This window comes from Leishmania donovani, chromosome 17 (genome assembly GCF_000227135.1).
Source record: "Leishmania donovani BPK282A1 complete genome, chromosome 17".
NCBI lineage: Eukaryota > Euglenozoa > Kinetoplastea > Trypanosomatida > Trypanosomatidae > Leishmania > Leishmania donovani.
Genome location: NC_018244.1, coordinates 392,939 through 417,959, shown reverse-complemented (window position 1 = coordinate 417,959; position 25,021 = coordinate 392,939). Strand labels below are relative to the sequence as shown.

Here is a 25,021-nt window from a genome sequence, read left to right as displayed (position 1 = left end):
ATCAGCGTCGTGAGCCGGGAAGAGACGTCGCACGGCGTCTTTGAGAAACTGCGCGTTGCACGCGACCTCCTCAAACGGGATCCGCGGCGTGTCCGCGGCCCCCGTCGCCAGCGCGCCATCCTCGTCATACTCATCACAGCTCAACTCCCCTGCGGCAGCCCCGCCGGCACCAAGTGGCGCGGAAGCCCCCCACGCTTCTGCTTCCTCTACCGTGTCAGCTATGCCACCTTCCTCGGCGAAGGCGTATTGCATTAGGTTCTGGTCAGCCTTCATGAGTGCCTTGCGCTTCTTGCGCCGTCCTTTTCTCTCCGCCGCCGAGGAGGATGCGCCGCCCGTCAGTAGCTCGATATTGCGTCGTTCTTCTGCGTCGCTACACACGGCATCGCCGCTGTCGTCGCTGTCACTGTCGCTGCTACTGGGGCCCGCGAAGTTCAAATCCTGTACACCCAGCGCACCGGAGGACGTCGATGGCAAACCATACGTACCGTTTGCCTCCGCTGTCTTGTCGCTCGCCACGTAGTCGGTGATCAGCTTCCCATACTGCATGAGGTGGTCGCGAACCTCGCGGCTTAGGCGCGTGTCCAGCAGCCGCTCAAGACTTTGATGCTGCTCGCTCAGGGTCGCCGCCGAGGAGGATGCGCCTGACGCGGCCGAGCACACAATGTTCAGCACCTGCTCGGCGATCTCCTCCACGTCGTCCTCCACACCTGGTGGGAGGTAGCGGCGCACGTCGAGCAGGAGACGCTCGTAGTGCGACTTCGTCAGGTCAGAGTGCGGCACGTAACGTGTCGCCAGTGAAGACTGCCCTAGGTGGTTCACAAAAGACATCCTTCTGCCGCTAGCTCTCTCTTGGGGAACGGAGGAGTGGGGAGGTGGTAGGAGGAACGTGCGTGCGTGCGTACTCGTGTTTGTGTGTGCGTGTGTGCGACAGACTCATTGAGGACTCCTACTGCAGCGAACGCATCAACGCATTCCAGCAGGAAATGAAGAGAGAAAAAGACAAAGAGCCTGAAAAGGTGAGAACACCATGTGCATCGCCGAACGCTTGAAAAGCGCGGACGCGTGCACGCAGGGATGCGTGCTGCCGGCGTATTCTTCTCTTGATCAATTAATCAACCGCGCCTACCACTCCCCCTCCCCCTGTCACATACGGGGACGCACATAGAGAGATGACGAGATGCAGGCCCGGAGCGTCAGGCGGTAACGTGGAGCCCGCGACGACGCACGCACGCACGCAGATGCTGAGATCGCAGGTTCGATTTCCAGGAGGATATGGAGATAGGCACGGAGACGGAGAGCACGCGCGGAGGGGAGCAAAAAATCAGGTGAGCGAGCCCCCCCCCAGTACGCACCCTCCGCACACCCCCACGGCATACACAAGAAGCAAGCACCGTTGTTCTTTTTTTTCCTTGTTGTTGTTCAGAATTGCGCGTTGCGCACAGCGAGAAATCGGCACACGGGGAGGCAGATGAGCACACAAAACAACGACCTCACCGAAGGAGAGGTGACAAAGAGGGCGATGGGCAAGCACAGTCGCACCCCACCCAACGTGATACAGATGAAAAAGACACGAGAAAAATGAGAGCGGTGCATCATGTGCACGAGTGGCAGCAACGGCAACAGACCTCTGCGACTTGCCGACACGCTCTGCGATAAGGGAGGAGCGCTGGGGAAGCCGGGAAGGAGGAGCTTGCACTCAGTCGCTCTTCTTGTCCTTCCTCATCTGTCGGCCTTTCAGCATGCGACGCAGCCGCTGCATCAGCGTGGCCTCCGGCGTCACCACCTTCAGGTAGAGCGACTGCTGAATCCCGCCGATCGCCTTGACGCCCTTCATGAAGACCACAAGCACGGCTAACACCCACAACGTCGACAGCCACCAGCGCGTGAAGAAGACATAGTAGATCGGCGAGGCGATCCAGTACACAGGCGCGATGACGGCGCCGAAAAAGCCGACCTGCTGGTAGTACCGTCTCCACCACGGTCGGTTGGGGTGGCGCAGGCGCTCCTCGTCGTCGTCGTAGCTGGCTATGCCGACGCCTTCGCCGAGCACCGCCCGCACATCGGCGGCGTCGAAGCCGATTGGGTTCGTCATGAGGAACCGCGACAGCAACAGCTCCTTCTCCGCGAAACACTCATGGATCCACGCGGTGAGGGCGGCCTCCTCAGTAGGGCAAACGTGTTTCGGGTTCTTCTGCGCTGCCGCGGCCGCCGTTCCTGCGACACGGTAGCTTTGGATCAGCAGGTGCACCTTCTTCGGGTGGTGGCCGTTGGCGAGCGACAGCTCGTTCGGGCGCTCCCCTGGGGCGTGGTACGTGTAGGCGATAGTAAGGTGCACAACCTCCTCCACCCTGTCGGCACCGCCCAGCATGTCCATGAGCGCCACGATGCCGGTGGTCCGCGGATTCAGAACATGGCGGAACTTCGGCAGCCCCACCTTGGCGGCGTACTCCTGCGACCGCTGGATGTTGCTGGGCGAGAGGTCGGTGCCTTCCGGGTAGATGAGAATGACCGGGGTGTCACCGGTGGCCTTGTAGAAGTCGACCATACGCCTCATGTACATCTTGTCGGCCTCCCAGTGGCGCGACAGGAAGAGGTAGCGAAAGAGCTCCATCGACCAGCCCAGCACCGGGAGGTGCTTCAAATCCTCCTTCAGGACGTAGCGGATGTGGCTGATAATGCCGCGGGTGCGGGCAAAGTACATGAACGTGTAGATCCAATCGACGCGGCAGTGGTGGTTCATGATGATGATCTTGGCCTTGCCGGGCTGCGACGGCGGCCGAAGAACCTTGTCCAAGTCGAGGTACCGCTCCACTGCGCCCTCCTCATTCCGCACAGACGTCATGTAGTGCTGCTCCAGGTGCTCCTGGCCATCGCCATCAACGACTGTGTAGGCGATGCTGGTGCCCAGCACGTTCTCCACCAAGCCACCCACCCAGCACAGGTACGTACGCTGCATGAAGTCGTGGTGCATGTTGCTGAGGCGGTACAACGGCATCAGCGCACCATCGCCAAAGACATACTTCGCCAGGTACAAGACCAATATCACACACGTCTCAAACAAGGAGAAGCCGGCGATCGCTAAGAGCATGGCGCCCGCCAGGGCAATGCCGCCGCGTAGTGTCAACTTCATTGCTTCGCCTCAGCTTGCCCTCTTGCGCCTCCAACGTTTTCTTGCCCTCCGACTACCCTTGGCCACTCCCTCACTGCGCGCAGATGTCACTCTTTCTCGCGAATGCGACTCGCACACGAACGACCGCTACGCAGCGGCAGGCGTCGGCTTCCTTCCACGCCTTCTGTTCGTTCTCGCGCCCTCTCTCACCCCCCCGCCTCGCGTTCTCCCTGAGGTGCCGCGTGGTGGACGTCCTCCCCCTCCCTCTCTTTCTCCCCGTCTCAGTTCGATCGCGTAGCCTTGCCTACGCGCACACGTGCTGAGAAAGAGAGAGCGAAAGACGCGCACGCAAAGGCCCGTAAGAGGCACCTCGCAAAGCAGCGCGCTGAGCAAGGCAAAGACCTCTTCCACGCGTAGCCGCCACAGCGAGGGCTATCACCACAGCAGCAGCAGCAACCACAGTCGGTAGACCTAGGGGGGTGAGGGTATGGGGGTCTGGAACAGAGCGAGAAGCACGTGTGTGACAGAGGTGTAGCAGTGCGGCGCTGGCTGAAAAATAGGGGGAGAAGAAGACTTACCGGGGCGCATACTTGCGTGTGATGCCAGTAGTGTGGTGGAAGGACGAGGAAGTGGAAGAGCAGGAAGAGACGGAGGCGAGGGGTGATGTCACAGCAGGAACAGAGAAAGCGCTTTCTCGTGAGAGCAGCATAACCATGCGCGTGGGAGTGTGCGCCGCTGAGGAGAGAAGGGAGGAGCGCCAATGGGACCTGCAGAGTTGGAGAGGGCTCATCCTGCGTCTTGAAAGCCTCGCATCCCTACCCGCTGTCAATGGGGTTGACGGCCGATGCCGCATCACTACTGAGGAGCCTGTGCGCGTCTTTTCCACACAGGACGGCGGGGAGCGAAAATGCCATCCATTCCGTGTGCCTCATTCACAGAGACGCACGTCTCACTCGAAAACGCCTTGAGCTCTGCGAAGCGAGCCGAACGATACCGAGAAGACACTGAGACAAGCGAAGAGGTCACAGGTCGAAGTAGGGAAGGAGGGAAGGGGAGGATACATCGCAGGTGAGAAGGGTAAAGAACAAGACAGACGGAAACACAGGAAATTTACATAAAAAGGCGAGCCGAGAGACTGAGGGCAGAGGAGAGAGTGTGCGCACAAGGGTCACCACACGGCACGCTGCTCCCCCACCTCCACCGCTGCAAGCGTGCAATGCTATGGTGCACCCTGGTGTGTATCGGCACGCCGCTCTCGCTCCTTCCCTACGCTGTGCTCCGCACCACCATCTTAGGCACTTCGTCCTGTCATGCGCGCAACCCGTTCCTTTGCGCGGCGCTGCAGCGCACGCCGCCGCTCCGCCTCTCTCAAGGTCACCGACGTGTCCATCTGATGCTGGTACACGCGCTCCTGAACCGCGCGCATGATCTCTTGCTCCTCCGCCGGTGTCAAGCCGCAGAAGCGCACGTCCAGCTCCACGAGAGATGCGTTGGCTTTGACAGCGGCGGCAATGAGCCTGCCACCAGCCGTCTGCGCCAGCGGCGGCGGTGGCGCGGCAGTGGGCAGAAGCTGGGACGTGTCCTTCTGTTTCCTCGACGCACGAGGGCCTCTGTGCTGCAGCGTTGACACATCCTCGCCGGCCACCGTCGCCACAGAAGGCCGCGCCGTGGTGGTGAATCTGTAGGACTCTCCCTCCGCTGTCTCCGCATGGGTGAGGGATGCGTCCGCCTCATCCTCATCCCCTTCTTCGTCCGCCTTTTGGCTGTCTGCAGTACCGATCTCTGCGGCCTCGGCATCACTGTCTTTGGCAGACACCGCCAAGAGGCTGGTGGAGTACACCGAAGGGATAGAGGTGGTGGAGCCGGTCGGGGCCACAGGCGCCGCTGCGGCGGCGCCTTCAGAGGGGAAGGGGAGCGAGGACACCTCTTCACCAGCAAGCTGCGAGTTGCCAGAGAGGCAAAGCATGCGCAGCTGTGTGAGTTGAGGGAGCACCTCCGACAGCGCCTCCGCGGTGCTCGTCCCGAAACGGTTGCTGCCGAGGTTCACGTCCGCTAGCGTTGGGTGCACCGCCAGCGAGCGCACCAGCAGAGCCCCACCGGCGGCATCGCCAATGCAATTCTGCTGCAGGTGCAGGACGTGTAGTGTCTTATTGAACCGCAGGGCCTCGGCCAAGGCGGCCGCCGCCTTGTCCGCCAGTTGGTTGTCAGCGAGGTACAGCTCCTCCAGCGGGAAGTCGGGCCGGCAGAGCAGCAGCGATACCGCCTCCACAACGGCGGCGTCTGTCAGCGAGTTCTGCGAGAAGTCGAGGACGCGCAGCGTGGTCGAGCTTGCTAAACCTGCTGCGATCATCTGCACATGACGGTTTTCCAGCCGGTTCAGCGGCAGCCGCAGGGACTCTAGAGCGGCGTAGTGCCGTAGCAGTTGTTGTATCAGTTGCGCGTCCTCGTCGCGAAAGCCGATCATGTCCGTCACACTGACACGAACGCCGCGGTTCGCCACCCCGAAGGTGAGACGAAAGGAAAGGATGCCAGGCACGTGTGCAAAGAGATGCTCATAGGGGCGGAAGTGCACCAGTTGGCAGGGCAAATCGACTGTGTGGACGTAGTCGCGGCAGATGGCGCACAGCTCACGCAGCGCAGCGATGGCCTCGTCGTCAAGGCTCAAGTCGAAGAGACTGGTGTCGGCGTCTCGGGGAGTGCACGTTGCGGCAGCAGACGCCAGCGACGTAATGCCCTTCTGCGAGACAGCAAGGGCCTCGCCGGTTACCACCGTCATGACACCGGGAGGCAGCAGACTGCCGTTGCCGTCCCCCGCATTGCTGCCGCTGCCAAGAGCCATGAGAAAGTCGCTAAGGACCTGCTCAAGGAACAAGCGCTTCCACCCGTACTCCTTCTCAAGCAGCCTCTGTCCCTTCGCCATGCGGGACAGCTGCCCCAGCGGCCATCGAGCCTTGCAGCAGCGCTGCCAGTACTTCTCATCAATAATCCGAGGGACAGTGATGCGCAGCGGCAGCATTGTGTCTGGCTGCGTCGGCAGCCGCTCCAACACCATGGCGTAGAGATCTGGCTGCTCCTCCCGCAGCGCATCCACCTCCGCACACTCAGCAAAGCTGTCCGCCAAACGCTGCGCGCACAGCTCTTGCAGGGAAGCGACGAAGTAGGACGGCGATACTTGCTGCTCGGTGGCGTCGAAGTCCTTTATGGCGTGGTTGCGCAGTTGCTCCTGCATGCGCATCTGGTGGAACTCGCTCTCCGCCGGAGCCGGGGCCGGCGGTGCGGCGCCATTGCGCTTGGTACGCAGGGCGGCATTCAGCATTCCAGTAATGGTGTGCGCGTGTGTGGATGAGTAAAAGAGGTCGAGGAAGAGTTTCTTTCTCTGCTGCTGCTATGGTTGTAATACCGCCACCAAGAGACCACACCTGTGCACTTGCCTGAATCCCTTGATGGATTTGTGTATGAATGGGCCGGTGTAAGCGGGCAGGTCGGTGCTGCTGTTACTCAGTTGCAAAGGCAAACGCGATCGTGCGATACACATGACAGAGGGCACGTGCATAGTATGCGAGAAAGGAAGAAAGGGGGATGGCAGCAAGAGAAATGAAATGGGGGGGGCAGAATCGTCACACACACACACAGATATTTCCGCTCTTTGAAACTGCGCTTCTGCAAAGAAGCGCTCATGCCATCACGGCGAAATGAGGAGCTTCAATGGATCCGTCTTCTTCGCGGAAGTGCACGTGCTTGATTCTCCTAGTGGCACACAGCCACATGCACGTGAACAGACGCACCAACCGAGAGTGCTTTGTTTTAATTTTGTTGCCTGCGGTTTTGCTGGCGAAATTCCGTAATCGATGCTGTTCGTCGTCAACTCCAAATCGTCTTGGCGGAGCATGCGCCTCATCATCGAACTACCCTCCACAAGGGAGAAAGACAGATGAAGAGATGTGCAGCGGCAAGAGAAGAAGGAAAGGCGGAGAGTAGAGGACAGACAGAGAGCTCCGAAGAGGACACACGCAAAACCACAGGAGTAATACGGTAGGTGAAGGGCATATATATATATATATACATATAATATATGTGTATATGCACGCATATGTATATAAGGTGCATAAGATACGGAGGAGGAGAGAAATCAGCGGGTCGTTCCAGTGGATGGAACCCAAAAGGAAAAGGACAGAAAAGACATGCGGATGATGGAGGGAGAGCAACGTCTTGATGGAAAGAGAGAGAGAGAGCTCGCGAAGACCAATGGAACAGAGGCACAGCACAAAGAGATGAACAGAGCGCACAGTGGCCTCGGCACGCCTCATGTTGCCCTCCCACTCGAGCAACCCCGCCGTTGCACGCACATCCACCACAAACACCGCCACCCCCTTCCTCTCCTTCGTCCCCAGTCTTCGTAGCACGTCTACAGACCAAGCAATCCAGCGTGAGAGGAAGGGGGTGATGAAAAGGAAAGAAAGCGAGAAGGCGGCGGAAGCAGGCTGCCCCCATGACGCGGTGTAGGCGAATGACTGAAGGACAGAATAGGCAGGAGAGGGGCGGAGGAGGAGGAGGTTTGTGTGTGTAAAAGCCAGGGAGATGATGGTAATATCGTCTACTTAATATTCCAACCATCCCCACGGCTCCTCTCTCCCTTCCCCCTGTTCCTACACGACCTCCCGTCTCATCAGCCCCCCTAAGCCCTCTCCTCCCTCTCCCCCTTCCTATTCCATATGGTTCACAGATATACTGAAAACAGGGATGAGGCAAAACCAAACAAAGAAGAGCGAATAGGCACAGTCAAAGTAACGCAAACGAAAGAGAGGTGGAGAGGGGGAGGGGCGAACAAATCGACTCCGTCGACCGTACGAAGTGACACAAAACACCCCATTCACCACCACCACCACCCCACTCCCTCCCATCTGTCGATAATGGCCATGTGCGTGCCTTTTGCTTTGGGTGTGTGTGCGCGCATGTGTGTGTGGTGCATGCACGCATCAGAATGCAAGAGTGCGATGCGAACCTCGTCCATGGGCAGTGTAGAAAAGAGGGGAGAGAACGAGAGGCGTAAAAAATAATAATAATAATAATAATAATAAGACAGGGGGCGCGCATCTACGCAGGAACGAGCTTGATGATGTGTGTTTTAGACTGCAGCGTCAACTTGCCGCCGTCCTTCACCGTGTATGTCATGCCCTCCATGAATCCCTGACTGAGGGCGTTCTCGATATTCATCAGGTCGTCGCTGCCCAACATCATCGTTGACACGAGAGCACCAGAGAGCTTGCGGTTTTCGAGCCTCAACTGGCCGTTCATGATGTTCGCCACTCTCGCGTGCATGTGGACGGATCCGCTGTTCTCGCCGGCCTTGAACTCCACCGTCACACCCGCCGGTGCAGGCCTGCCGTTGACGAGCACAACCTTGTGCTTGCCAAGCAAGTTTTTCATCTCCATTTTCCGGTGGCGAAAAGAAAAGGCGGAAAAGAGCAAATAGGGAGGGAGGGCTGAACGCGCAAAGCGTTCTCTGTCGCGAGGCAGAACGGCCGATGGTGTTGTTCGGTGTCTCCTTCGTTGCCACTTCAAGCGGGGGGGGCACTGCTGCGCGCTATGCGGGGTGCTTTGTGTGCTTGCTGGTGTTGTTTTCTCTTGCTGCGGCGATTTTTTGGTGAAAGAGCTTCAAGTGGCTTGTGGCACTGCTGGCAGTCGTCGCGAGTGGGTGTATGTGTGTACGTGTGTGACGCTCGTTAGGCAGACAGAGAGAGAGAGAGGTAAAAAGTGCGAGATGGAGATCCTCTTCGTCAACGTGGCCCACTCCTCTGCCAGACAACATGAGTTTAGCTTCACTTTATCCATCCCTGCCACAGGCCACCCGTCGCGTGGCGCGGCGCAGCCCTGGGCGCACGCCGGTGCAGCAGTGCGCCGGCTCAGCCATCTGAGAGCACGGCCTCGGCAGCGGACTCCACCCACACCCCACTCCGCAGGCAGCCTCACAGCCGCTCCCGTCATGCCGGCCACCGCCCCCGGTGCACCCCCCTCGCGGTGGCGCAGGCTCCCTCCACCAGTGGGCAGCGAGGGTCGGGTGACAGATGCCTTCGAGCCACGCCGGCACTCGGCTTGTCATGTCGGCGGCACAAGCGTGCTCGCGGTCGCTGGTCGCTCCGACGCCACGCCATCCACGACCTGACCGCCGACACGAGTAGCCATGTGTCGCTCTGACTTCCACGCCGTCGGCGCTCGACCCTGTGGCCACCAGAGGAGCGGCTCGGCATTTGGCTGGGGATAGGGCGGGGGCGGGGCCGCCTGTCTTCCCCCCCCCACAGAGCGGGGGCGCTGGGCCCTGAGATACCGCGCCTTGATATCCCCTGTCATCAAGGAGAAAGAGGAAGAAGGGGGAAGCGGGGGCAAAAGTCAGCGTCACGGATTCGTGGAAAGGTTCAAGAAGGAAAAAGTAGAAGGCAACATGCAAAAGTACTCGAGAAAAAGATGCAAGCAGCGCCGATGAGCGTGGGGACGGGGTACGCGGCTTCTGTTCCCTCGTTACCATGTTCGCATGTGCCTATGTGTAAGTGTCTGTGTGTGTGTGTGTGTGTGTGTGCATCGTGAGCATTTAGACGGCAAAGGCAATCGAACCAAAACGAAAAAAAAGAGGATTGTTCTGAAGAAAGCCAAGCCCGTCTAAGTTCAAGCACATGCCGGTACATCGGTGTGGCACGTGACGGAAGCGGGGGGAAGAAGAGGAGGAGGGGGAAAGGGCAGAAAGCACGAAAAAAAAGTTTGTGCTGGAGAAGTTCGACCTTTTGCTCAACGGGACCACACCGACACGCCGATACGAGAGGAGGAGAAGCACGCGGGTCTGTGCGGCGGGGCATACTGAAGAAGGTTGCCCAGGAGAGCAACAACAGGGCCAAACAAAGATAAAGAAGCGGGATCGGAGGCGCCAAAAGCTGGAACAGGCCACGAGTGCCTCAGCACAGCTTTTCGAGACGCAAAATCCTAAAAAAGAAGTTCAAAAAAAAAAGCTAAGATCGACGAACCCAGCAGGCCACGCTTAGTGCCGCAGCTACACACGCTACAGCGCCAACACAGATGGGTACAGTCATCGAAGGAACTGAGTACGAGACGCTAGCCACACCTCCCGTTGGCACTTCTACATCCTCGTCTGTCCTTTCGTGTTTGCGCCGCTGGTCTGCAGTGAGCTGTCTATTAAGCAGTGGAAAGACGCGACGGCTTACGGCATCGTACGGCTGCAGTGACGCCACAGGTAGACGGGTGAGGCGGAAGAGAACACTGCACTCTTCGTCGCTGCTGCCGCGTGAGACGGCGGCAGCGCCAAGTGGCCCCTGAGTCCCTGGCGGGGCACAGGCACGCTGCCGCCCGACGGCGCACACGTCCATCCAGGTGACGTGACCGTCAAACGGCAACTGAGGGCTCACTGGGTGCACGTCTAGCAGCACACCCTTGACCACGTCGCGCTCAGAGGAGGGCACCTTCACAGTAACAGTGAGTGCTGCGTTTGGCGGAAGGGCTGTTTCACCTAGCATCGTGGCGCCGTTGCAGGCTCGTTCAAGCTCCCTGTAGAGAGTAGACAGGGTCTGCGAGAAAAGGCGCTGAACGCGCTGTCCACGCTCTTCCAACATGCTAGAGCGTTTCTCATGTGCAAAGAAGAGTGGTACGACATCTACTTCTGCGCCGAGCTGCTCCACCAAGGAAAGCCTACCTTTAAAGAAGAAGCCGCGTACCATAACAGCGTGCTTCAGTCTATCCGGGTGAGCAAAACTCAACGTGTCCCAGGCATCACCAGTGAGTCGAAAACTGTCTGCTACTGTGGCGTGACTATCTGCATTGGCCAGCTTCTTTTTCTGCATCAGTGTGGAGACCTTCTCGTGAAGTTCGTCGCGCGTCATGGCAACAGCGCTGGTCAGCTCAGCAAAATAGCTATCGAGCACAGAGGCCACTGCGTAGCCTGCGTTGTCCGTGCTCAGCGAAGAAGGCGATCTGGAAAAGGGTTCCGAAGAGGCTCCCGCCATCAGTGATACCCTCTTTTCAAGGCCATCCATTATCGCCACGTCATCTTTGATGGGAAGAATGCAAAGAGCGCCGTTCCCAAAGCAGCAGTACCTCATGTCGGCGCTACAAGAAGACGGCGGTGTGCTTGCATACACCTCCTCGAGCATTCTATCAAATTCGGTATCATATGCAGCACTTGTATGCTTCCATCCCTTCCACACGTCCGACAGGCGTCTGAACGCTGCCAGGGGCAGCGCTGCATCGGGTGTCCAGCAGCGAAGCCATGGTGAGCCCTCTTCTTTCATACGTTGCGCCCACCACTGGAAGTCAGCACTGGCGTTCGCCGCTCCTACACCATCAGTTTGGTCACTGATCGTCGCGTCACCAGCTGAGAAAGCAGACGGAGCCACACGCTTCTCTTCCGCTTCACGTCGCGCTAGATACTCGATAAATCTGGGGTCATGCAGGGAGGCCAGTTCGGTTTGGTTAACAGAGGCACGCAAGTGCGAGAATTGCGCCTGCTCATCAATCTCACGATGTACAAAGCTGCTCAGCTCATGCCTCAAGAGTTCTGCGTCAGCACGGTACTTGTAAAGAAGATCGCGAATATCGGTGGCATCTGCAACAAACGCTTCAACTGCGCTGTCAGTGCATGACAGCGAAGCGCCAGCATTGTTCTCGCTAGACGGTGCTGCCATTGATCAAGCTGACCCCGCGCGAATCCTTAACGGACGCCGATGAGAGCAGAGAAGAATCCAGCAGAACAAGATAGAGAGAGCACGTTGTTCTGGCTGTGGAAGGGTTTTCGCAGCGAAGCAGTCCTCTTACGATAAGAGACACAAAAAGAACAGCTCAGCTGTTCACAGAACTTGTCTTCGTAGCTTTCACACACACACACCGCCGTGACGACAGTGGCAGAAAATTAGAGGAATCAAAGAACATCGATTATGTTTGGTGGAGCAGAGACATTGAGAGACCATCAGAAGCATACATATAGTTTATCTTTGTCCTCTTTCAACGTATCATTCTACTACGACCAGGTCAACAAGTATGCGCATCCACAACCGCGGCTCATCTGCCTCCGTTGCACTGCAACCAAACCCTGTCCGTCTTGAGCTAGCCTTTCTGCCGTTGAACCGGGTCATGCGCCCGACGGGCTCGTGTTCTTCCTCGTCCCTTTTTTGCATGCGTTCTGCGCAATCAGTGGCATAGACATCGGTAGACTCCTTTCCTTAATCCAAAGCGGGCCGTATCCAGGGTAATGCTCAAAGGCGGAAGCAGTGGCATCTGTCGTGCGGATAACATGGGTTGGTTCAGGTGCGTAACGGATGCACTCAGGGAGGAAGCTGACCAGCTTCACACAAGGGCCTTCTGAGATCCTCTGCCCACCCTGCGTGTGTGCTGTGTTTCATCATCAATTGCTTCAAGCCTTGGCATTCCATAATGTGGTGTGGAGACTTTCCGCATGGAGGTCCGGAGGGCTCGACGATTTTGATTCGGGGTACTTTCCTCAAGCTTCCGGCATGTGCCTCATCAGCAGACCCGGTAGGATGCAGGAGGTGCTACATGTTTTGCAAGCATGCACTGATGGGCTGCTCGTTATGGATAGCTTCTTCCAGCATTTGTCAAATCGTCGACACCATTTGTAGTGAGACTGTGAAAACGTGGTCATGGCCGCGCCTCTGGCACAGTGCCAGTCCCGACCTGTCTGCTGACACCAAGAGTCCGCAACCGTACATGAGGACAGGCTACAGGCTCTTGGCTTCCCCACAAAGAGTGGGCACTAGACCTTGATACCACAGTGAAGCGGCCGGCATCCTGAGGAAGGATACAATACTCCAAAAAAAAAACGGCCATGTTACGAGCTAGCAAGTGCAGAGAACATCTGAGAGGAGAAATAATATGGTCGTATGAGATTGCGCATTCCGCATGCACTACCTACCGATGGAACTGTACGGCTCCCACGACACCCCAAAAATGATCCCTTCGTATACCGCGAGGTCTTCGCATTCTTTCCGTGACAAAGAGGACCTTTTGAAAGCCCCATCCTTTGTGTGCCCCGCCTCCTCCAAAACAGAGGTGCGGGCCAAGCGTTTCTAGGGCGAGTGCTATAAAGGCTGAGATGTGAAAATGGTACTTGCTCGGCGAGCAGCATGGCTTTGGGGGTGATTCACTGTTTATGTCACCCTCGATGTGCAACTGGACACTAAGCAGCAAAAAGGCGCATTTTGCCGCTCCTTTTTTTCTCTCGTGTGTGAATTTCAAAGCGGTGTTTTCCTTGGCTATGTCTTGCCTCGGTGGAACAACTAAAAAAAAACGTCGCTTTTGAAATGTCAAGTTAAGCCATTTTGCTAAGCCCGCAGCGTCAAAGGAGGAGAATGCTATCATAACGAGTGAGGCGGAAAGTGCAAAAAGGGGCATCTACTGCTTGCTTTAAGCGCACCGTGTACTGCTTTGTCCATTCTTCAGCCGGAAGCGTGACCAAAGACAAATAGAAAGCGAAGAGCGTAATAAAACAGTAGTGCGAAACTCGGCCCTACGGCTCCGATACACTATCTCGATTCGCACACCGACATAATGTGCTCAGGATGGCAATGCACATCAGTCAAATAATGTGGCAAAGAAAGCACGCCTAAGAAGCATGCTAGCACACCTCGCTCTACAGCATTTTCGCGTTGTTATTTTTGGGGGGTCAATTTCACGAAGTCACTGGAATGAAATAGGCATTCGCAGAAAAGGTTCTGCAGGAGAGATTTCCTTCTCAGCACTATATCATGGCAGGGTGAGTTGTCTTCGCTGAAAGTCAATGTCCTAACCTGTCTCACTCTTACGCTTTTTGGAGGCAGAGATCGTCTTCAACAAAGTGACCTGTGCCAACAAACATCACGATATACAGAGCGTCTTTGTACATAAACTCTACCAACAAAACATGGGGAGCACATGCTCAAAGTGTATATTGAGAAAAAAAAAAACAGAGAGCATGAATCAGTGGGACAATGAATTTGAGATACATGTCACCTGCCCGGACCACTTAGTTCGTGAACAAAATGAGAGCAAAATACACGGATGAATGAGCATCGAGAATCCAAAGAGTCTCTGCGCGAGGGGAAAAAGGCAAAGAAACCAGAACTTGAATTGTCTGTCCCTGACGACTAGGATGGCTCTAGGCGCACACAAAAGATGGGTCCACATAATTCAAATCTATATCACACAGTTTTTTTGTCTTTCGCTCTGGAAAATAGAAAGGAATAGGTTTTGAGCTCAAACACAACGCAAAAAAAAAAAACACTATGGAATCAGCTTCTAAATGGGCTGAGCGTCGTACAGCACCCTGAAGCCGTTCACATCGCCTTGAATGAACATCTCCGTAGCCTGAGGATCCACGGTGACCTCGACGACGTAGCGGCCGTCGTCATCTTTGCACATGTTGGCGTTGCCTAGAGCTTCAATCTTAGAGCGAGCGCCGAACGTGGCACGCACGCGGATCCGGAGATCTTCTGTGTCGTTGTAAAACGCCCACTTCTTCTCGTGCTCGTTGACGATGCGGAATAGTAGACCGTTACCCTCGGTTTTGAAGCACTTGTTGCAGTACGTTCCTTTGTAGGTCGGGCCGCCGTGTTGGGCCGCTGGAGCCGCCGCTTTCACCAAGACAAATTTGCAATCCTGGTTCTTCAGCGTCAGCTCGTTGCCGTGGGAAATAGTCTCGAGGCCGTACTGAAAACCAACGTTGAAGGCGTTCTCCAGCTGCGACTCCTCCTCAGTTCCCATCATGCGAGTCGACATGAGGGGCTCTTCAGAGGACAATACGTTCTGATTCAGGGCAGCAGTCCCGCGAATGCGATTAGTCACAACAATGGAGATTTCTACCTCGTTTGTGTTGACAGGCTTGAAAACGATGCTCGGCTGGTTGCGTGTGGGAACAGCAGCACCGTTGAACGACTTCAGCATATACTCACCCTCAAGGTCGTTGTGGCTAACAATCCGGCACAGCTGGATGTTGGCCTCGGAAGACTGCAGCAGAATCCCTGACTCGTTCGTGCAAACATGGAACCCTTGATGAAATCCCTCGCTGATCAGCTTCTCCACCTGCATCAAGCTCTCGTCTGCTTCGCTCTGTGTTGTTGCAAGGTCACCGCGCAGAAGACCCGCATCGATCTGGCAGTTGCCGCGCAGGGAATTCGCAATATTGGCAGTGACAAAGCTTCCACCGTTGCCGTCGGGAGTGAAGGTCATCGTCATCTCCTGATTCGGCGGCTGGTCGTTGATCGCGATGATAGCGTGCTCACCATTGAGATCCGAAAGCTTCGATAAGCGCGCGAAAACAAAAGAACTGTTGGCGTTCTTAAGAAGAACCTGGTTAATCTCAACCACCACATTGAATCCGTCAGCAAATCCCTTGCTCAGAGCCTGCTCCACCGACTCCTCAGCGGGACTGGCCTCGTTGCCCGTGGAATGCAGAGAGCCGACGATGTGGCAGTTTTCGTACTGGACCGTTCCGCGCAGGTCATTTGCAACAGTGGCATGCGCTGTAAGTGTTTCCCCACAGCGGTGAATGGTCAGGATCGCCTTTGTCGGCGCTACCCTTCCGTCGCAGTGAGAAAGAGTGTACGCGCCGCAAACATCGTCAGCGGTGGTCATGGCTGCTTCGGTTTCTTCTCGCTCGGTATTGATATCTAGAGTCGAATGCAACAGTTGTGGCTGTGAAGTGTGCGTGTGTGTGTGTGTGTGTGTGTGTGTGTGTGTGGCAAATAGAAGTTGCGAACAACTGAAAGAAAAAAAGTAGATTCTCAGAAGCCTAAAACCAAACGAAAAGAGCGACTTTTCTTTCACGTGCAATAGTAAGGGTGACCGTGAGGAAAAAGGAGTAAAGACGCGGCGAGAACAGAAGACGGAGTAGCTGAAGAGGCAGCATATTTGTGGTAACGCAGTCGCGATGGCACGAAGCTGAAAAAAAGTGTTCTCTAGCCTCCTTGGGGTTTGGTATTTTAAGTGTGCCCTTTTCCGCATAGTGACTTCTGATGATGCGCTGGTGGTCTACTGAGGACGAGTGATCCAGCGTAGGCAAGGAAAAAAAAATCGGCCACCTTTCAGAAAATGCTTTTTTGACTCGACGGAAAGCGTGAGCTGAAGAAGGAAAATCAAGCCTTCTCCACGCTCACACCTATACGCTTGGCATGGCAATTGGACAAGAGACGCTGATTTACTCCCCCCCCCCTGCTTAAAATTACTGTTTATCTTCAGAAAAGTGCAAGTATCAACTCCTAGCGTGGCGAAGTAAAAGGTGTTCGTTGCGTGCTTGACCTCCGTCATGTTCGGTGTTGGAACGAGAAAGCCACAGTGCAGTCATGCAACATTTCTACCACTGCATCAACTGCCAGTCTCTGCCTCCCCCTCTCTTTCGATGCCCCCCTCCCCAGTTTGATCCAACCGGCTCAACCACAAGTGTGATCACAGCCTTGTCACACCGGCACCCGTGCTAACTGAAATCGATTCCACGCGACGATATGCCTTCTTCCCACCCAACCCACGCAATCCATCATGCCCTCCAACTGTGTATTTGATAACTTTGTTCTTTTCAAACCTTGATGCCCCCTCGCTACTCTTGCGAACTCCATCTCTGATTACCGCTCGCCAGCAGGTCTTGCCCCTCCCCCGATAACCACCTTCTGTCAAAGACACAGCTTTTAGGCACAAACACTGTTCCACGGAGCTCGTGCGGCAAACGCATCTCTTGACTTTCCGAGCTGTCGCTTGCTTTTCACCGAAGCAAAGGGAGTTCATGCGCGAGCCGCAGCCTCATAATTGTAGTATTGCCGGCCACAAGAATGAGCTTACAGAGCTCTTTTTCTTGAGCACACTTTGAAGCATGTTGAAAGCTTCTAAACTTGTGTGCACGACGCGCGGTTACCCAATCTACGAACCCCACTTTATGGAGTGTTTCCCCACAGTCGTCGCGCTCCCGCAACAAATAGAATATAAATGCCCCAAGGTACACCCCTTATCGAAAGAAATACTGAAAGTGATGGTCCGTGAGTAACAGGGTCACACCGTACAGGATCTCCCTACGTCGCCCCTACTATTCGTGCGCACCACAAATGTCCGTTTGCCTTCGCTCCTCATGGAAGAACCGCTCTCCGACCTTCTCCTCGTACTTTTTTGTCCTGTCCTCCTCTCGTTTCTCTCCTCGTTACTCAGAAGATAGCATCGCTCACCTTTCACACTACAGAATAGCTTGCTTTGCGATGTCGTTCAGTACCAAGTTCGCGATGTGGTGGGGGAGTGTTACCACCAAGACCGAAAAGCTCTTCAACAAGGAAAAGGAACGTCTGGTCACCCACGAGTACTACGACAACCCGAACCCAAAGTATGCTCGGCCGAAGAGCATCCACTCGATTCGCGGTAGCATGCGAGCATCGGCAAGCTTACAAAACAGTAATGGCAATGCGAAACGCTCCAGGTCGTTTCGCCAGCAGGAGGCAAACGAGTCGGGGAATGATGCAGATCAGATGCCGATGGGCAGCGACCCGGGATACGGCGGCGTGCGGCAGGCTCCGTACACGCAAAACTACAACGATATGCAGCAGCACCCGCAGGGTCAACAGTACACGCCAGGCCCGCAGTATATACACCAGCAGCATCAGGGGCATTCAAATCGAGGGTATGGTCAAGTCTACTAGCGGACGGAGTGCGCTCGCGGAAAAGAGACTCATTCATACTTTTTTTTTACATTGCTTCCTTTATTGTGCATTTTGCTTCAGCTTTTGGAACTCATTGTTGGTACCGTTTACGCGCTGGAGTTGTAGTTTTATTGCTTGTGCTTGCCTGCGCCCAATCGAGGTTGGGCATGCAGCTGTCTCACTTTGCTTTCTCTTTTTACGCTTTCTTGTGCTCTCTGTTCTCCCCTCATCTTTCTTCCTCTTTTTTTCGTCCCTCTGTGAAAACCTACTCTTCATACATTATGAGGTTAGTGCTACCTATCCTGCTTTTTTTAGGACTGTCTCCGTCACCCTTATTGCCCATCTGCATGCATGCGTGATGGTTCTTTGTGTATTGTGCAAAGGTGAGCACCATTAGGTCTTTCTACTCAATCCATGTGATAACCTATGTAGGCCACTTCGCCGGCAGCCATTAGGTGCAAAAGAACCGGGATGAACTGTACTGGATGGGCGAAGCAGTACCTTCACGAAGCTGCTCACGGCTGTGGCAAGTAACCGTTGCATGCTGAGCGTTTTTTTTTTATCGTTGACGTGAGTATATATATATATATATATATTCTTTTGTCACCTTCTCCTTTTTATGCGGTCTACCTCCTTTGGGTTGCGAAAAAAAAAATCTATGTGTATATCTCTTGAGAAAAAAAAAAGATATGGTAATAGAAGGATGACAAAAGTGCACGCTCTGGCCATCAGTGTTGCCCGTGACTTCTACCCCAAGCGAAGAACTGTACCGGTGGGCGAACTCGTGGCAGCTCATTGGCAGCAGCCATGCAAAGCTGGTCCAAAGGCCGCAACGGTGCTGAAATCCATCTGATTCCGGCTTGAATCTTGACTTCGTTCTGCCTATCCTGTTACTCACCTCGTCCTTATGATTTATTTTTGTGCTATCACTTAGAGTAGATCTAGTAGTTTTCCCCTCTTGCGCCATGGGTCGAGGTTTCGGACGCGGAGCCAAAAGTGTTGCCATCGTCACACACGCTCAGGCCGGCAATGCTGGCAAGAAAACACCCAAAGGCCTCCGCGGAACCCGTCAACGCAAGCGCCAGAAGTTCCTCAATCGCAATAGCGAGCAGGCGCAACTAGAGGAGTCGCTAGGGCTCGCGAAGCCAGAGAAGCATGCCCCGAAGAATCTTGCTCAGGAGATCGCTTCGATTCAGTTTGCACACGTAGTAAATAAGCGTGAGAAGGGTCTCAAGCATCTCCGAAAGCAGATCATGGGAGCTGTGAAGAATGTTCGCCGACTCCATGCTGATAAAGCTCGCAGAAAGAGCGAAAAGTAGCGCCTTCAGATCGACTGCTCGCTTGCATAGACCCCTCTGGTGCGCGCCATAGCCATCAGCTCCTCGGCAAAGATCATATGCTTTTTTTTCTTGCAGAACCCCGAGACGCCGTTTGCTGCTGAAAAGCATTCGGTAGCTTCTCATCCTCGTGCTCATTCTTGCTCTTCTTGCTTGTCAAACGAAGCTAACGGGTAAACAGCGCAATGTCAGGAGAAATTCCTGTGTCCTCGCGGTAAAGCGCCTACAAGAAAAAGCTTAAAAGTAAAATGTCGCAACAACAAGCAAAGTTTCATGCAAAACCTATTGAAATGTACTTTTTTTTCTTGTAAGCGCCTAGTGATGCAGCCTTTTTTTTTCTGTGGGTGGACTTCTCGGCTTAGTAGCTGCTCAGCCCTCACTTCTTTCGAGCAAGTTGGGTTGATGATAATAGCTGTGAGCCGCAGACGTTTCGGCACCAACTCTCCTGTCATCGTGGCAGCCTCTTTCCCCGTTTGCTGTCGCAGCCACGCTACCTTCTCAGCTTCGTCCTCTCCCCCCTTCTCATTAACTTTCACACACACGCACACGTGCTTCAGAAAACTCTATAAAGCGCACAGATGCAGCGGCGTCTACAGCCCCTGTTTCACTCGAGAAGTGAAGTGGGCTACTCCACAGCCATCTTGCTGACGCTGCGGAAAGCGAGTACTCAGAGCACCAGCAGCAGCGGAGGTTGCATAGAAGATGAGGACCCTTCTGTAGTGCTACGGCAGCTACAGAAAGATATGCGAAAGCGGGCTCTTGCAGAGGAGAAGGAGGCTCCTCCAGCGTTGCCGCGCCGCCCCGGTAAAACCAATTTCTTCGAGGAGCCGAACCCCTCGAGTAACGGCTCTGAAAAGCAGGGCGATGGTTCCGCGAGCACCACCGATCTTGCTGGAAAGAAGGTTAACACAAAGTTCGATGTGTCCGGTAAGGCGAATTTCGAGAGCCAATGCGACGCGAAAGAGGGTGCCTCTAACCCGTTTCTTCAGAAGCTATCCAAGATGGAGTCGGACTCGCGGCTGCCATCGTTTCCGACCTACAATGCGGCAGCTGAGGAGCGACGCAAAAGGATCGAGGCCAAAATCAAAGCAGAGCGCTCTAAGATGCTGATCTTTCGCGATGTCGGGATGGATCTTGACAAGCCGATTCTGTCTCGCGATGTTTTTCTGGTGCTGAAGTACTTCCGATACGGAATGGATTTCGCTGTAGACAATGAACTGGAGCGAATGCTGCGCTACTTCAACGAGCACGCCACAAACGAGCTCAAGATCATTCAAGACAGCAAGCTGATGCGCGGCCCACCGTTTCTGTCGCGCAAGCGGCGCACCGCGTCACGACAAAGGCCCTCGACGTCTTCGTCGATCAAGCCTGCACCTTCTGTCGGAGCGTCTGCGCAAGGCGATCTCGCGGAGCGGGGGGGTTCGACGGTAGCGCTGAATCAGCAGGGCCTGCAGTTTCAAATCAGCTCTACGTTTCCTCACGTTCGTTGCGCACACATGCGTCAGTTTTGCTCTCCCAACACGTTCAGCGCAGCTGCCACATCGAAGCTGGCCACACTTCTGTCTGTCAGCCATAGCTCATGGCCTTTTGCCTCGTATTTCCCATCTATGACAGTGCAAGAGGCGAGAGGCAGCGCCGGTAAGTCGTACAACGCGAAGGCCAGTGAGTTGTTCACTACGATGACACCCTCCATGTTTCGTCGGCCAGCTGTAGTCATTTTCTCCCAACTGGGGCAGAAGTTCGGCTCTCAGGCCGACATACATTGGCGCCGGCTTGCCTACGCCACGACCTGCCCAGGACTCCTGCCGTATATCTTCCCCTCAGCCCAAGAGGCGGGCACAGCAACGAGCGGCGTCTCCAGATCGGGCCCGACAGGGAAAGACGGCAGCGTTGCTCGTGCCGCTTCATCGTCGCGGTCGATGCCGATCGATGTGATTTCGCTGCGTAGTGCTGACGTCTACAAGTACCGCTGGGTGCAGCGTCTGTACGTGAGCCGATTCGCCAAATCACTTTCTCAAACAACAGTTTCGGAATCTGGAGAGCAGCCATCCATAGACGAGATCAAAAATGCCCTGATAGCCTCTTCCACATTTGTTGGCAGCCAGCTACTGGAGCCGTTCTACGCTACGCTGGGCTTGCGCAACTATCTTCTGCCGCATGTGATGCTGGTAGACCATGAAGGCGTCGTCCGGTGGCTCAGCGGTGGTCTCCCCGATGCGGATGAGAAGGCTGTGTTCCCTTCGCTTTTACGGCAGCTGGAGTCAGAGTACCTCAAGGCACCCAAGTAGACCGCGTTTCTCCTCCAGTGCACCTCCCTCACCTTTCGTTTCCTTCCCTCTGCATGTTTGTGTGTGTGTGTGTGTGTGTGCAACGGTGTATGTGTTTCAGCGCGGGCGTTGTTGTTTTCTGTTTTTACGAGTTGTCTGAGTGCCGCAAGGGGCACGCGGTGCTGTGTGAGAAAATCAAGACCCCTCTCCACCACCCTTCTCCCCTCTCCCCCTTCTGCTGTGTATATCTCCACATTGTGGGCTACCGCATGGGTGCGGGGAGAGGGAGGGAAGGAATACAAGGCACGTTATTAATCGCCGTCTTTTTTCGGCTGTGGCTCTTGTTGTGGTTGCTGTTTTCTGTATGTGTGTGTGTGTGTGTTTTCCTTCTAAGGCAGTTTTTCACATGACGAGTTTAACCCGATAAAGTCGTGCAACCACAACCACTACCACCCACAAAAAAATGAAAGAGAGAAGTGCTGGACGCAGACATTGTTGTAGAGGAGAAAGATTACCGCACGAGAGCGCATGCAACATGGTGAGTCTAGCGTGAAGGTCGGTGTTGATATCGTACCTTCTCTCTTACCCTTTTCCCACCCCACCTCACCTTCTGAGCTTTTGCGTAGTCGCAACTGATAGCAACACTCAGGATTCTGCCTCGATTGCAAGGATTTGCCCTCTCTCGCTCCTTCTGCGTACACTCAGCAGCCTTCAGAGTATATAGGACAGTAGCATACTACGAGAGCCGCTCACGCGTCACTGCAACTCTTCCTCTCCCTCCTTCTCTCTACGCGCATGCGTTGCTCTCCCTCACGCCTCCGTGGCGGAAAAACGGAATCATCGTGCGCGTACGCAGTTAGAACGACGCTGTCCTAGCATGGTCTGTTCTCTGTTTCGTCAGAGGGCAATATGTCGCTAGCGCACAAAATCTTCGCCACGCTGAAGGCGAGTGGGGATGGCACTTTCCCCAGTCCTGCAGCGCCGACGTCAGGTCAGTCGGAAACAGCCACGACCACGTCAGCGTCTCCGTCAGGCTCGTGGAATGAGCGCTTCTACCACATTGCGGTGCAAGGGTGCTGTCACGGAGAGCTTGACCGCATCTACGACTCCTGCAGCGAGCACGAGCGACAAACTGGCAAGCGGATCGACGTCCTGCTCTGCTGCGGTGACTTCCAGGCCGTGCGGACGGCCAGAGACATGGACAGCATGGCAGTGCCGGACAAGTACAAGGTACTCGGTGACTTCCACAAGTATTATGCCGACGTGTCGGGCGCGTTCACCGGGCACAAGGCGCAAACATTAGCACCGTATTTGACCATCTTTGTAGGCGGCAACCACGAGAACTCTGACCTCCTGGCGCAGGAGAGCTACGGTGGCTTTGTGGCGCCGAACGTCTTCTATCTAGGTCATTCCTCTGTCGTCACCGTGGACGACTGTCTCACCATCGCAGGGCTTAGCGGCATCTTCAAGGATCCAGACTACGATCGCCCGTATCCACCCCGGCCGTACGCTGTGAACCCAGTGGCCAAAAAGTCCGCCTATCACGTGCGGCGGATCGAGGTCGCGAAGCTGCACGCCTACCTGCGCGCCACCCAGAAAATACGCAGCAACAGCACAATTGAGGCGGCCAAGACAACCTCAGCCACGTCGCCCGCGGCGTCGCCGCCGATGGTCGATCTCTTTCTCTCCCACGACTGGCCCGTTGGCATCACCGGCTACGGCGACGAGGCGCAGCTGCTGCGCTTCAAGCCGTACTTCAAGGATGACATCCGCCGCCACGCCCTGGGAAACCCGTACACCATGCGCCTGCTGCAGGAGGCAAAGGCACCCTACTGGTTTGCCGCGCACCTTCACTGCTACTTCGAAGCCACCGTCGAGCATCCAAGCGCGGGCGCAACGGAGACGATGGCAGCGACAGCGGCGGCATCCACAAAGTTTGTGGCCCTGGACAAATGTGCGAAGGGACACGGGTTTCTCACCTTCATCGACCTCCCACGTGTGCGTCGAGGCGGCGTGCGAGCCGCACCGCCGTCGGAAAGCCATCCACATGGCACGGCTACTGTGCTGGGTACCTCGCGTATTCGACGGGATCCGGTGTGGCTAGAGGTGCTTCGTGTCTCTCACCAGTTTGTTGCAGCGAACCGCACTGTCGAGGCAGGACTTGGCGGCGGCGGCTTCGATGTGGACGAGGCCGTGAAGGAGGTCGTTGCAAGTTACCGGAGTGCCACGAGGCCCTCTGCTGCCGCGCTTCTCGCGCCGACAACAGAGACGCTGCTGGCGGCACTACAACTTTCTCCGGCACTTCCCCTTCAGCAGATGGCGCCTGCAGCCGCATCGCCGGAGTCTCCCACGAAAGGGGCTGACGGGAGGGCGTCCCCATCGGCGACCAGGCGCGACGAAACCGTTTGGCAGAATCGAAACAGCACCCGATGTATTGGTGGTAGTCTTCAGCCACACCACCCACGAGCACGCACAGAGGCGACGAGAGCGTCTTCTGTCTCCACAGCGGCACCTAAGTCAAGCACTCCGCTGTGGTATACTGCAGGCACACAGCCCTTGCAGCAACCGCCAACGAGCGCGCTGCGCATCTTCGAGGATGTGGGACCAACAGGCTGCTCCTCAGCCCCGTCCTCGACGTCAGGTATGGTAGCTGGTCACGTCTCGTCCTCGTTTGCTTGTACCGATGGCGACGGCGGCGCACCACCGCGGGAACCGGCAGCAACAACGCTGAGCTGGTTCGAAGACACAACGCAGCAGCAGCAGCAGTCGTGACGACTGGTGGATGCAGGTGTGTGTGTGTGTGGCGCTTCCTGACCTGTTCCCGCCCTCACCCACCCCCTTCAACCAGAGCAATGTGGTTGTGTTTACTATCGCCCTTCTTTTTGTCTTTGCTCGCTGCAGGCGGAGATGTGTACTCAGAGGGGGAAAAGCTTAGGACGGCGCATTGCCGTCGTGGCCAACTTCTGCACAGCCACACCCCGTCCCAACCCGCCAGTGTGCCGAGAGCAGGTGGATGGAATGGACGGCCCACCAAGACAAGGGAGAACAAAAAAACGTTGAACGCACCCATACGACGGACCAAGAGAGAGCCTGTTAAACAGAATAAAAGGCATGGGGGCGCACGTGGTCGTCACACGTATGGATACTACAGGTGTCACATGCGATGTTGGCGGAAGGAGGGTAGGAGGAGGTCTTCCCCTTTCCCCACCCCATCTCCCTCCTGGTTTACTTGCTACATGTCTGCGTGTGTGTGTGTGTGAGTTAAAGGGCATGGGCAGGCACGTGATACGTCTTCTGCGATGACGCACCTCCCTCGCTTAGCCGCTCCACCTTCCCTCCTCCCAAATACGCTCTCCCCCCTTCTCTCATCTCCGTTTCCTGCATCTCCGCGTGGTATGCACCTGCCCACGCACATGCACATACGCACATACTCCACTCTACGTGGTCATGGGGGAGGTGGTGATACAGCGGTGTACGAAAAAAATAAAAACCTTCGACCAGCAGAAGGTGAACAAGAGCCAGCGGTTGAATTTGTGTGACCCCTTGCGCCCCCCCCCTCTCTTCCCTCTCACACATCTCTCTCCTTTTGGAAACGCGAAGACAGACGGCACACAGACAGACAGGGAAAGAGGCTGGTGGCGCGTC

General features: G+C 55.7%; 9 protein-coding genes across 9 annotated transcripts; 4 read left to right on the top strand and 5 right to left on the bottom strand.

Annotated features, from left to right (window-relative positions):
- Nucleotides 1–1,696: 1,696 nt before the first annotated feature.
- On the bottom strand, nucleotides 1,697–3,130 carry LDBPK_171010 (hypothetical protein, conserved; the record flags this gene model as incomplete). Its single annotated transcript, XM_003859907.1, has 1 exon — nucleotides 1,697–3,130. One exon carries the CDS (start codon nucleotides 3,128–3,130, stop codon nucleotides 1,697–1,699), a length of 1,434 nt encoding a protein of 477 aa, XP_003859955.1.
- A 1,270-nt stretch (nucleotides 3,131–4,400) lies between these two features.
- On the bottom strand, nucleotides 4,401–6,425 carry LDBPK_171000 (hypothetical protein, conserved; the record flags this gene model as incomplete). Its single annotated transcript, XM_003859906.1, has 1 exon — nucleotides 4,401–6,425. The coding sequence occupies one exon, from the start codon at nucleotides 6,423–6,425 to the stop codon at nucleotides 4,401–4,403; it is 2,025 nt and encodes a 674-aa protein (XP_003859954.1).
- Nucleotides 6,426–8,203: 1,778 nt separating this feature from the next.
- Nucleotides 8,204–8,542, bottom strand: LDBPK_170990 (hypothetical protein, conserved; the record flags this gene model as incomplete). Its single annotated transcript, XM_003859905.1, has 1 exon — nucleotides 8,204–8,542. The coding sequence occupies one exon, from the start codon at nucleotides 8,540–8,542 to the stop codon at nucleotides 8,204–8,206; it is 339 nt and encodes a 112-aa protein (XP_003859953.1).
- Nucleotides 8,543–10,107: 1,565 nt separating this feature from the next.
- On the bottom strand, nucleotides 10,108–11,793 carry LDBPK_170980 (hypothetical protein, conserved; the record flags this gene model as incomplete). The annotated part of the gene is made up of 1 exon (XM_003859904.1): nucleotides 10,108–11,793. The coding sequence occupies one exon, from the start codon at nucleotides 11,791–11,793 to the stop codon at nucleotides 10,108–10,110; it is 1,686 nt and encodes a 561-aa protein (XP_003859952.1).
- Nucleotides 11,794–14,398: 2,605 nt separating this feature from the next.
- LDBPK_170970 (hypothetical protein, conserved) lies at nucleotides 14,399–15,733 on the bottom strand (the record flags this gene model as incomplete). The annotated part of the gene is made up of 1 exon (XM_003859903.1): nucleotides 14,399–15,733. The coding sequence occupies one exon, from the start codon at nucleotides 15,731–15,733 to the stop codon at nucleotides 14,399–14,401; it is 1,335 nt and encodes a 444-aa protein (XP_003859951.1).
- A 1,604-nt stretch (nucleotides 15,734–17,337) lies between these two features.
- LDBPK_170960 (hypothetical protein, unknown function) lies at nucleotides 17,338–17,772 on the top strand (the record flags this gene model as incomplete). The annotated part of the gene is made up of 1 exon (XM_003859902.1): nucleotides 17,338–17,772. One exon carries the CDS (start codon nucleotides 17,338–17,340, stop codon nucleotides 17,770–17,772), a length of 435 nt encoding a protein of 144 aa, XP_003859950.1.
- A 965-nt stretch (nucleotides 17,773–18,737) lies between these two features.
- On the top strand, nucleotides 18,738–19,091 carry LDBPK_170950 (hypothetical protein, conserved; the record flags this gene model as incomplete). Its single annotated transcript, XM_003859901.1, has 1 exon — nucleotides 18,738–19,091. One exon carries the CDS (start codon nucleotides 18,738–18,740, stop codon nucleotides 19,089–19,091), a length of 354 nt encoding a protein of 117 aa, XP_003859949.1.
- A 761-nt stretch (nucleotides 19,092–19,852) lies between these two features.
- Nucleotides 19,853–21,397, top strand: LDBPK_170940 (hypothetical protein, conserved; the record flags this gene model as incomplete). The annotated part of the gene is made up of 1 exon (XM_003859900.1): nucleotides 19,853–21,397. One exon carries the CDS (start codon nucleotides 19,853–19,855, stop codon nucleotides 21,395–21,397), a length of 1,545 nt encoding a protein of 514 aa, XP_003859948.1.
- An 888-nt stretch (nucleotides 21,398–22,285) lies between these two features.
- Nucleotides 22,286–24,148, top strand: LDBPK_170930 (hypothetical protein, conserved; the record flags this gene model as incomplete). Its single annotated transcript, XM_003859899.1, has 1 exon — nucleotides 22,286–24,148. One exon carries the CDS (start codon nucleotides 22,286–22,288, stop codon nucleotides 24,146–24,148), a length of 1,863 nt encoding a protein of 620 aa, XP_003859947.1.
- Nucleotides 24,149–25,021: the final 873 nt, after the last annotated feature.